The following is a 12,107-nucleotide window of genomic DNA, read 5'->3' on the forward strand; positions in this document are numbered from 1 at the left end:
TGAGGCATTGTTGGAAGCACCAAGGCGTGCTAACGCAATGTCATGCTTGGCTGCAGCTCACAGTGGCTGGGGTTCACACTGAGGGGCAGAAGACTTGAGGGACATCCAGCTCCTCCACGTTGCCCTTTTTGGTTTTAAGCAGTAAACCACCCCAACACCCCTGCCCAGTCCCTGCTCACTTTGTCATGTACACTTGACTTTAATACGACTCCATCATGTCTGCTTAAGCATGGCAGGGGAAGTGTGTTGACATGTCTTTATGAGTGTGTCCCTTATGTACACATTCGTGCTCCTGCACAGACCATTGCCATGTCCGGTTAAATAATATTTATGATCACTATGGATTTGTTTGTAGGTGAGTCATAGAGGGTGACCTATAAATGTCAAGGATCTGCCCCACGCTCTCTTTTGAACCAGTCTTCTTCTTATAAAGGCTCCACTTACTTCATAGATTACCTCTAAGGATGTGCTCATCACCGTTATATTGGACAGCCTACTTTTATCTCCCAAACGATTATAAAACAGATAAGTCTCTCCGCTTGTGTACTCAAAAAGCACATGAGCAGCATATTTGTTTTTTTCTGAAAATGAGCTTTGAGCCTTTACAAATGAACTATACCAAAGTGGTGATTGTGAAGGGCCAAAATTGTTCTCTTTTTGGACTCATCAGTACTGTCACTAAATCAAAATATGCGCTTCTGGCATGCTTGATAAGATGTAGTGCTTGCCCCGAGGGCTGCAACTCATGTTTAATTTCATTATCAATTAATCTGTTGATTATTTTTGATCTAATAATCATTTCCAGAGTCCAATGTGACATCATCAAATTGTCTATTTGCTTCCAACCAACTGTCCAAATCCCAAATATATGAAATTTTAGGGGTGGGGGGAAATCGATACAGCATAGTATCGCAATATTTTGCGTGGCAATATTGTATCGCTACGCAGACGCCAAGTATCAGTCTTTTATTATACAAACTATTAACCTCTTAACAATCCAACAGCCTGGTATTCTGTCTTTCAGAGATTGTAGCGTCATGGCCATTTTTTAAAAAAGGGGTCCCTTGACCTCTGACCTCAAGATATGTGAATGAAAATTCTGAGATGAATGGAGTGAAAACTGTATCTTATAAGACGTTGACAAACTGCATAATTTTCAGTGGAAAAAATTGCAACATATCTCTTATCACAATACTCAGCATATGACAAAATGTTTAGAATCAAAATAAGAATTGTATTGCGACTTAAGTATCGTGATAATATCGTATCGTGTGGCCTCTAGTGATTTCCACCACTATTCAGTTTAGAACAAAATAAAACAGTAAAAAACTGGTAAACCGTCACAATTTTCATGTTTGTCTTTTTTCCCTTGATAAATGATTTGATCGAGTATGAAAATAGATGTTGCTTTATTTTTCTGATTGATTATCTTAACCAAAACCCACACAAGTAAATGCCATTTTAGAGCCAGATATTGTTGTGTGGTAGAATAAATTCATACAATAGATGACAAAGAAAATCCAAACCCAGGCATGAATACACACTGGCACACATCCTCCTAAAAGGCTTCCAAATGATGCTGCTTTTCCACCAACACTGTGAGCTATTCTTCTGTATTTACAAAGATATTTGGGGTTGTTAAATGTGGGGGAGGAGAGACGGAGGATGAGGGGGTTGGGGGGGAGTCAAATCACAGCTCAACAAAGAAAAAACACTTTGATATGCATTAGAGCAGGACAGGCTTCAGTTACCTATAACAGTGCTGGTTTTCACATTACACACAGCGGTTGTTATAGTGCTCTTTCAACAATCCATCCCCACACCACCTCTGTTTTCTCTTCCTCTGTCTCCTTAGTGCTCCCTCTGTTTTTCCTACTCTATTTTAGTCTAGTCTAAATTACAATCATTGCTTCTAAATCACTGTCTTGAGGCTTTTTGTTCTGCCCATCTTGTCATCATTCTCCCTCATCATCATCCCATTTCTCCCACCGTTGTCCTCCTTCCACTCTCCTCTCATTGCTTGTTGCCTCTCCTCGTTTTTAATCCTGTGTGCTGTTTTTCTACGTGACAGAGAAGCTCTGCGCGCACACACACACACACACACACACACACACACACACACACACACACACACGCACACACACACACAGTTAACCACGACAAACAAGCAAGGGACAAACCTTCAATGACTGGTGAGTTGCCAGGTAATGATCTTTAATTACAGCCAGCCTAATGCACACAGGCAAGCTAACAAGCTGTCTGCTAGCTTTCCCTTTTACAAGGCTCGCCGGGGGACATTGGAGCATCACACACATTTATGACACCGTACTTTTTCAACTCTTAAGTGTAACTGTCCCCTGCACGTCTCCTTTCTGTATGTACACACACATTAAAGCAGAGTTGCCCACAGCACAGTACACACAGTCCCTCACTGACATAGACAAAATGATGAGGTTGTTTTGCATCTGTTGTCTGACCTCAGTGGCGATGTACGTCCATTAGAGGAGGGGAGGATCTGAGTTGAAGCCCTACTTTCATGGAAAAAGTAGACTGCAGACCAGACTCTTAAACCGATCATGCTTGGCACTAGGGCTGCCCCCTCTTAGGTTACATCCACACTAATATATTTTCATTTTAAAACGCAGAACTTTTGCTACGTTTATGCCTTGCATTCACACTGCTCAGGCGTTTTCAAGCCGTTTTTAAACGGAGAGCTTTGAAAACGATGACGCAGACACACATGTTCGCTTCTTGAACTGGTCTTATCAGTCATGACGTGTCCTTCCCTGATTCGTCACACCCCATGAAACTTTTCCAGAAGAAAACAAACGACATCAGCCTCGACCACCAGTGGTTAATTTCAACATGGAGTTACAGGCGTTGCTGACCTTGTTGTTTATGCTAGCAGCTGTTGTGCAGTCGTTCTACATTTTATAATGCTCCAATCCAGCGCTGCTTCCTGTTTACACCGACACATGCATGTCCAGTGTATGTGAATGGTCATGTGATATGCGTTTTATGCCGTTCTAAAACAAAAACATATTAGTGTAGATGTAGCCTTCGTCTACTAATCTGTCGTTTTGGTCGTAATCAACTAAGATTTGTTTAGTTGATTCGTCATTTTTTTTAATGCTTTTTTTCATGCTGAATGACTTATTTATGAAACTTATAAGCACATCTGTGGTAAACAAAATATCTAAAGTGGTGCTTTTGTGTGATTCTTTGTGGAGAAACTCAGTTTTACAGATTTGTTGATTAATTCAACTATCAACATCGATTACTCGATAAAATCGTATGAAATCATATTCGCACCAATGGCTGAATAGCTTCTGAAATATGAGGATTTTCTGCTTCACTCTGTTTTATATTGTAATATGTTTGACAAAAAAGAGCAATTTGAAGACTACTGCTGCCCTGGAAACTTGTGCAAGGCATTTCTCTCTATTTTCTGACTGACAAAGGATTAATCTGAGCAAATTAATTAATTTTTTGTTCCACGTTTATTTGACCTGATCCTTGTGGAGTAAACTGGCCCCAGATGTTCCACTTGTAGATGCAAAAAACAGGGCAAAAAGTCATCATCAGACAGAGCATGCAGCCAAACTGCCAAGCCAGCTAGCTGTGTTGTGATTTATGGCGGGCGTAGAAGTGTGTATTTGATCTTGCTAACTTCAACTTGTTGTGTCAGTCACTCCGCGGAGAGAAAAAAAGACACTTCACTGTCTGTATTTTAGCGAGTCTTCATGACTACTCTCTTCTTAAAGTGATCAAATACTGCAGACTTCATAAGAGCGGAGAGAAGGGGGGGGGGGTGGCGAGAGATGAGAGGAAAGGCTCATCTGCATCTGTATTAGCGGTGGCAAATGCAAATGGACCAAAATGATCTGACAAGAGGAAAATGTGAATTCCTCTCTGCAGCTATTTGCAGATAGAAAAAAAAGAAGCACTCCGTATTGGACAGGGCCTTTTACATTTCTACAAAATGCTACCCCATCAGACATTTAATAAACCACCATGGTTCCATCTTGAATTTCCTGATGATATTCTCAAACCATTCAGAGCAGCGATTAGTTGGTTTTGTTTGAGATTTTACTTGTCTAATGCTGCAACAGAGCCAGTGTCAGTAGCTGGTTAAAAGGCTGTGGGATGTAAGAATTACAGTTTAAAGACACATTTTTACAGCAAAGCTGAGAGCAAGCAGAGGCACAACAAACTCAGTCTGCCAGCTCTTTTATCATTGTTTTTTCAAGTGTTTTTTCTCTTCCATTCTGCCTTCCAGCAAAGTTAAGGACGGCGGCAGACTGAGTACTGTGATAGACTGCTAGTTTAGCACAATCGCATCGTGTTCAATGTTTTACAGACATACAGAAAATACCAATCTCCAGGCTTTCTCGTGTGTTGACTGTTTTTCTCCAATCTCATAACGGCTCTTCATGTAGATGAGTTCATTGTCACCACAATGGTGGCAGGCGGTGTAGCTTTAACAGTCAGCGAGAGAAAAAGACAGGCAAGCACTGCTGCAGTCCAGACTTCACTTTCTGTCTCTCTGCTGAGGCTCCCTGCCTAAGCCTGTCTGACTGCTAACTTCTCCAAACTTCAAGAGAGCAGGAGAGGAGGGAGGAGGAGGAGAGAGATGAGTAAAAGCTCATCTGCATCAGTTGAAGCAGCAAATATAAATGGAGCAAATGATCTTACACGAGGAAATGTGGACTCCTTTTTGCTGCTATTTGCAGATGGAATAAAGCCTCTCACTTCTTTCTAATATTGGACAGGAAAGGTTTTCCAATAGCCTGCTATCACAGCGAGGTGTGAAGATTAACTGCTACGTATCGGAAAATCAATAGAAGAGTGCAAGATGTCACTACATCAATGCACAGATCCAAATATTTGAGAAGTGATCAGGGGTGGGGGAAAAAAAGTCAGAATCCACCATGTGCAACACTGCCAGAAATCAAGAAATGCAGTATGCAAAACATGTAACGAGAACTTAAAACCTTTTCCAGTGCCATCAACAACCTACTCAGCATGCTTCAAGAACAATAAAGTGCTGTCGGAAGCATCGCCTGCAGGAACATTCGACCTGAGGCAAGCAAACATCAAAGCTAGCAATACCAACTAACCCTACTTGCCCCTAACTCCTCCTGGTCAAAGGCAATAACTGAAGCAATAAGCTATTTTATTTACAAGGACGTGCGCCTGTTCGGTGCTGTTCAAAGTGCTGGATTTAAATGGATGACAATGACCCTGAAATTGAGGTAAACAATACCCAGTTGCCAACATTTAAGTGAAAAATGTATCCCTGTGGGGACAGTCCAAAATGTTGCCCTTTTTGTCACTGCTTATTGCTAACCAAGAACTCCACCGATGTTATACATCAAAGTCTGTTCACAGGTCTTAGCGAGTACTAGTGCATATGTGAAAAATGTTGTTTAAAGCCTTTTGTGGCCGCAGAGGGAGCTGCACGAAATCTGATGAATTGCCTCAAGTGATGTCACTTGAGTCTGCGTTTGTTGAGGCTGAAGACTACTAGTTTGAAAAATACCTCGCTGTACTGCTGCGTCTTTCTCATGTGTGCTGTCCACACTGGCAACATTTTTTCTCCTGCTGTGCTGCTACTGCCAGCCAGTTCTTTCTACATAGAGTTTGTCTTTCATAATGGCCATTTTATTTCATTATAAATGTATTTTATATTTATTTTAGACAGAAAAGGGTGCTCATTTGTAAATAATAATAATCCACGATTACAAGCCAGTACTCTGTAATTTATGGAGCTGTGCAAGTTACTGCATTTTCCACAACATAAACACTGTCCTTCAAATATTTTAGATTAAAAGCCTTGTGTTAACAAATGAAGCAATTCTGTCCACAGAAAAAAAAAAGCGCTAGAGGGCTTTTATTTTGAAACAGAAACAGGAAGTTTTCAGTTAAAAATAAATACATACTCTTTTCCATGTCTGTGACATATTCTACAGATATAGACATTGAAACTGCAGTAATGTTGCTGGTATGATGTCAATATACAGTCAAAAGATCATTTTCACTCAACCACGTGCAGCACGCGTAAATAAATAGACAAGACCTCGAATCTCTAGAAGAGACGAAGCTGACATTCATCCAAGCTGCGCTGCTCACGCGGGCTGTGAGGCTGCTCTGACCTGTTAACATAGTCAATTTCGATCATTTTAATCCTTTAAACTGTCCATTGTGAGTCCGACCATGTTGTAAGAGTGCAACGCTACTACTGATCATGTGGCAGTTGATATCATTTTTAGGGGGCTTTTTGTACTTTGCACTTGAAATAAAAAGTGAGAAAATGTTTTTAATTAAGTTAATTTCAACCATTTCCCAACCCTTTCAGCACGTGTTCAGTAAAAGGCAAAGTTTTTTGTCTTTAAATTCGACTTGACTCATCCTCCTATAAAACCAGTGTCAGTTGTTGGTTAACGGAGTACAACCTCTGCGATGAGTCATGTTCTACATCTCTCAGACGTGTTTTACAGCTGAGATGAAGGCATATGTTGAGAAGCCAGCGAGGCTTCAAAGGAAGGGGCAGCTAGGTGTCACAGGCGGCCAGAGTGAGAAGAAACTGAACTTGCCGGCACTTTGATCATGTTCACCACTAAAGGACAGGGCCCTGTTGGGAAGAAAAGAAATGCACTTTTGGATAAGAGGTCTTATTGAAGTGTGGGGGGTTTTAATCTCTTTTTGAAGTGTAAATGTATACGTATTGATGCAGCACTTTGTATTTCTCAGCACCAGTATGGGCTTTTCATATCTAATGTCCATGCAATTTTGACAAAATCTGATGTCTGATAATACCCGCTAGCATGTTCTCTTTCTTTCTCTCCAAGAAGACAGAAATGGCATAAAAATTTCGACAGAAGTGTAAACAAGATATTAAAATGCAAATTGCTGATACCACAATTGATAATTTTCTCAACATCAGAAACTGTTAGTGTGTTATTTGCAAAAGGAAGTGTGTGTTTGTGGGGCATTTGCCCTGATCGAGCAAAAGGAAACAGCCCTGGGGGGTAGATGACAGGTTTTAAGAGGGAGGAGAGAGGAACAGGATCGGAGAGCGTGGAACAAGAGGATCGTCTGTGGGGAATAATTGCTGTCTTTTAAAAATTGAGACTGCAACAACAGGAAGAGAGAGCAGAAAGGGTGAGATAATGAGAGGAAACTTGGATTTTCAGCTGTGGTAAATGTTCAGTCAAAGCAACAAGGCAACACACTCTACTCATTTCATCCTTTTAAAATCCCCCCACTGCCTCTTGTTTGCCTAACGAGGTTTTGTGTGAGCGCTAGTGTGTGTGTGAGCACTAGTGTGTGTGTGTGATCGTTGCATTTCTTTGCTTAATTTTGTAGTCGGTTCCTTCTCGTCTGCTCTCTCTTTCCTGCCTTTATCCTTATTTATTTGTCAGAGGTTGTGTTCAGGGACGTTCCTTGTCATCCGTCAGCGCGGCCCATAAAACACACTGTCATGACTGACTGGCCACGCTCCAAACTCATTACCGATTGGCTGACAGAGCGGGTCGCTCTGTTCTGCTCTGCTGTGTTTGACTCCTGTTTGCCAGACATTTCAGGCTCAGGAAACTTTAAATGCGGTGGTGTCTTTCCTCGCGCCACTCCTCTCAGCCTCACGCTCAAGGTCACATGAATATGGATTCACCCTCTCTCCTTCCAGCGCACACATACTGATGATGAAGTCTAAGATCTACTCAGAGGGATTATAATTCAGAACGTAGGTCTGATCTGGGCTGTCACTCTGCTCCACTGTCTGTCTGGAGGTGTGTTTTAAGTCGGAAACCAGAGCGGAGGGCGGCAGGCTGAGAGAGGAGAGCCGGCGGGGGGAAGGGAGGAGGTGAGAGGAATAAGAAAGATGAAGAGGACTACTGTAGGAGCAGAGAGCCGAGATGAAGAGCGGAGGAAGGAGAATGGATGATAATGGTGGAATCAGTGGAGGTGGAGTCGGGTGGGAGGGTGTCATGTAAGAGAAAAGGGAAAGAGACTGGGAGATTGGAAAAAGGCGACGCACAATGTTATTGAGTTTCTGTTACGGTTGATCAGCCATATCCATTTCATCATATTGAGCTCGCTGCGTGCCACAGTCTGCTGCAGAGAATGTGTCCTCATCAGTGTTTGTATACACAGCGTACGCTTCCATGGTGTGTGTGTTTGTGTGTGTGTTCATCCACACTAACCGTGTGCACACTGAGCTCATGTGTCTACCTTTGCTTTGTTGTGCCTATGCTCACTAAAGTGCTTCTTCATTATTTCCTAATGCCTTCTGTATTTCCATCATTTTATATTTGCTGCAGAATGACTAACGCTACATTTTGTATTCCCTTGGTTGCTTTCTTTTAAAAAAACCTTTCTTGTTTTTAATTTAAAGCTGAAGTAGGCAGGTTGGAGCACATATGATTAAAATATATATATAATTATAAAACAGTCACTATATCCTGACAGTAGTGCATGAGACAGGTAATCTGAAAGAAATCATGTGCCTCTGTGTCCTCCGGCGCTCCGAACTGCATCTGCAAGATTTCACAGGCCGGAGGAAAACAACCAATCAGAGCTGAGCTGAAGCCTCGCCGTTTTCTGAGCAGCGCTGATCAAATATCAATCAATATTATGTTACGTTAATGCCTATTTCTCGCCTCAAATGTTTTTAGAAACATCTTGTACTGTTTAGCTGTAAAATGAGAAAGTTTCTGACCCTGCAGCCATGTTCAGATCAGTTGAGGAAATACCAAGCACCGCCCACCAGCCGGAGCACACTTCCTTATTTTACAGCTAAACATTACACAACAAGATGTTTCTGAAAACATATCAGGAGAGAAATAGGCATTACAGTAACAGAACATTTATTCATATTTGATCAGCGCTGCCTAGTTTGATTGGAGTTTGCGAGTGATTGACAGCTGCCTCCGTTGAATGAACAGCCAATAGGAACGCTCTCTCTGAAATGACCTGTGATCTCCCGTCACAGGCTAGATTTTCTAAAGCCTGAAAACAGAGCCATGAGGAGGTGCAGAAGTCTAGTTTTCTCTCAGAACACTTGAATTACAATATGCTGAAAGGTTATTATGGAATTTGTGCCCAATGATGCCAAAAATAGTCTGCCTACTGCCGCTTTAATCTGTAATCTGATTAACCCCTTGCTTTCATTCACTTGAACAAGTCACTTATTCTCGCTACTCCCTCATATACTCACAGTTGTTCTCACTGCTTTGTCTCTCTGTTTTTCACTCACAGAAAACATCAAGGCACCTTTACAAAGGTCTCGCTCTCGGCAGAATATAAATTTAGGCTCAGCGGTGGTGAAAGCTGCCCCTGCCAAGGAGGCCCATAACGAGTCTGAGGGCCATCCATCTGCAGCCCGGGCCAAGGCCGCTGCGTGTTCCGAGTCCGGCCGCAGGTACAGGAACGCCCCGGGTCAGAGCCACTGGCTGGACCGAGAGAGGGTGGTGGAGAGAGAGACGATTAAGCCGACTGAGAAAATGACGGAGGTCGAAGCAGAGTTGCCGGCCTCCCAGCCGTCCTCCACCGGTGCTGCGGTCAGCAGCTGTAGCACCAACGGAGAGTCCGATTTAGAGGCACTCCTGGCCAGACTCAGGGCCTTGTGAGGTGAAATTACACACAGCATACAGTATATTTGTAAACACAGCCATTAACACACTCTGAATGTGACCAAAAATATTTTTTTCTTCAACAATTTTATAAAGAAGCAGAAAATGTAGTTAGTAAGACAAAGTTGTGAAAGATTAATTTGGCGTAAATAGTAAGGCAATCAAATTAACATAAAAAAAACAAACAAGGATTTTTTTAAAAGCATCATAAAAAATTAATTTATATAAAACTATCAATGAATACGAGGACCTTGCTTTCAATCCTTCTCTAAAAGAAAATTCAGGCAGGTAGAGCAAAGACAGCTGGAAACACTGGCAAATATAATGTCCTCAGAGGTCATTTTATGAAATAGATAATATATTTACAAAAGTTGTGGTTTAATGGAAACACTTTAAGGTCCAGTATGCAGGATTTGGCGGTATCTAGCGGTGAGGTGAGGGGATTGCAACCAACTGAAGCCTCTCCCGTGTGCAAAGGGTGTTGGAGAGCTACGGTGGCCGACGCAAACTGCCTTCTCTAGAGCAATTTAGAGCAGAGCCAGTGCGTAGAAAGTGTGTGTACGTGGGAAGTGAGTGGTGAAGCAAAAGAGAGAGAGCGACGGTGACAAGTAACATTATCAACTCCTGTAGCTCCTGTAGAAACATTGCGGTGCAACACGGCGGACTCCGTGGAGAGGACCCACTCCCTATATAGATATACAGTAAACAGCTCATTCTAAGGTAACGGAAACACAACGATTCTTATTTTGAGGTGATTATACACCAAAGAAAACATACTTATTAATATTATATACCATTTCTGACAATAGATCCCCCTAATTGTTACACACTGGTCCTTTAAGTATATTAGTGCCATACATTACAGCTCAAAAGATAAAATGCAGCCCAAATAGATTCAGCAGTCTCTACCTGATCCTGTAAAGTGCACTGCCAAAAACGTTTAGGCTCTCATTTATATATTCCTATCACTGGGAATATAACATAACGTCTTCTCTGAAAGTAAAAGATGCAAGGTAGCTGAGCACTTTCTTTGTAATCCAGAAGTATGCAATATTTAATACAAATAATATCACGTTTCCTTTCACATTGGCATTTAATATAATGCTTCTACTGTAGCATTTAATTTACACATTTATCATAATCATCTTGTCCTACCTGTGTTTTAGTTTCCAATTACACACCAGTTATTTTCATATGCATATTACACTTAAAATCCTATAACCTTATATCTGCATTTATTACTTTCAGTATTTCATTATTTTCTGTGTTTCTTTCATTCCTTTCATTCTTCTGTATTCAAACTTTTGATCTAATTGTTTGTACTTTCTAAAAAAAATGTTATAAATCTATAAATATATATATTCACAAAGGATGAATACATACAATACATACGCCGTATGATACTTTTACAGGTTAGAAGAGCGATTAGATGTCACTTGACAAGTTGATTGTGGTTGTACGAGGCTGCTTTGTCTCCGTGTCACTGCTAGTGAAAACATTTATAGACAAAAGAAACAAGTTCATCCAGCCACACGTTGACCAGAATTGATGCTGCTGTTCCTCTCTTCAATTCCCACCGGAATCACTCATATCTTAAGCATATTTTGTTGTATCTTTATTTGCTTACTTTTTATAGACCCATTTACAATAAAATGAAGCAAAAACAAATGTTTTGTTGTCTTTCTCACCAATCTCAAAAGTGTTAAACGTATGACAGAAATGAATACATGTTAATGTTTGTGTGGCTGTCAGCGTGTTGTTTATACAGTAGTCATTATACTTCAACAGACTGTAGCAGAAACACAGATCACATCCTCGCTATGGTTGTCCTAAAATATTTGTATTGATCAAGTACATGTCTTGATTAGTGACAAGTAGGACTTTAGTATTCAGCCTTCAGTTGTTTATGCTTGTAATGGTAATAAAGATATTTTTGGGAATTAGTTAGCAGCACTTGCTGAAAAGGACTAAAAACCGACACTTTGATGGTGGAGACGACATGAGACAATCAACACTGGCCCATCTGTGCCCAAATTCTACCAACTGATGATTTACTCCTTTTTCAAGTATTTTTCTTTACCCCCTGTTCCATCTGCTTGGCCGTGATGGTCAGCGTGATGTAAATTGCATCATCATTGCTTTAGTAGGACGATGTGCTGTTGATGGGCATGTGTCTTGCTCATGCCCAGGACAAAGATGATCTCCAAAGGCCTCCGAGCAGATTATTTAAAGATTATAGGAGGGCCCTCCTTTGAGGGACAACTGACCCAGTGTCTTCCCCCCCCCTTGAAGGCGGCCCTGGAGAGAACTGTAAGTGTTACTACATGTCTCTTTTTTTCTTTTTTTAGATCAGCGACTTGCTAGAATGTTTTTGTTTTTATAGTTACAGCCCGTGAATGACATCCTTATGTTCCTCTGTTTCTGTTCTACCTTTTATTTCAGCCCAGACTCCTAAAAATTATGTTCCCATACAAC

General features: G+C 41.2%; 1 protein-coding gene across 4 annotated transcripts in view; it reads left to right on the top strand.

Moving 5' to 3' along the window:
- The window catches only part of LOC119477745 (protein diaphanous homolog 3-like), a 188,522-nt gene extending 177,222 nt beyond the window's left edge, over nucleotides 1-11,300 (top strand). For 3 of the 4 annotated variants that reach the window (XM_037751877.1, XM_037751861.1, XM_037751869.1), the window contains exon 28: nucleotides 9,259-11,300. In XM_037751877.1, the coding sequence (XP_037607805.1) occupies nucleotides 9,259-9,629 (371 nt within the window). In that variant the 3' untranslated portion in view covers nucleotides 9,630-11,300. The remainder of the gene's footprint in view (nucleotides 1-9,258) is intronic. The other variant, XM_037751854.1, reaches the window with a different exon arrangement.
- Nucleotides 11,301-12,107: the final 807 nt, after the last annotated feature.

This window comes from Sebastes umbrosus, chromosome 2 (assembly GCF_015220745.1).
Source record: "Sebastes umbrosus isolate fSebUmb1 chromosome 2, fSebUmb1.pri, whole genome shotgun sequence".
NCBI lineage: Eukaryota > Metazoa > Chordata > Actinopteri > Perciformes > Sebastidae > Sebastes > Sebastes umbrosus.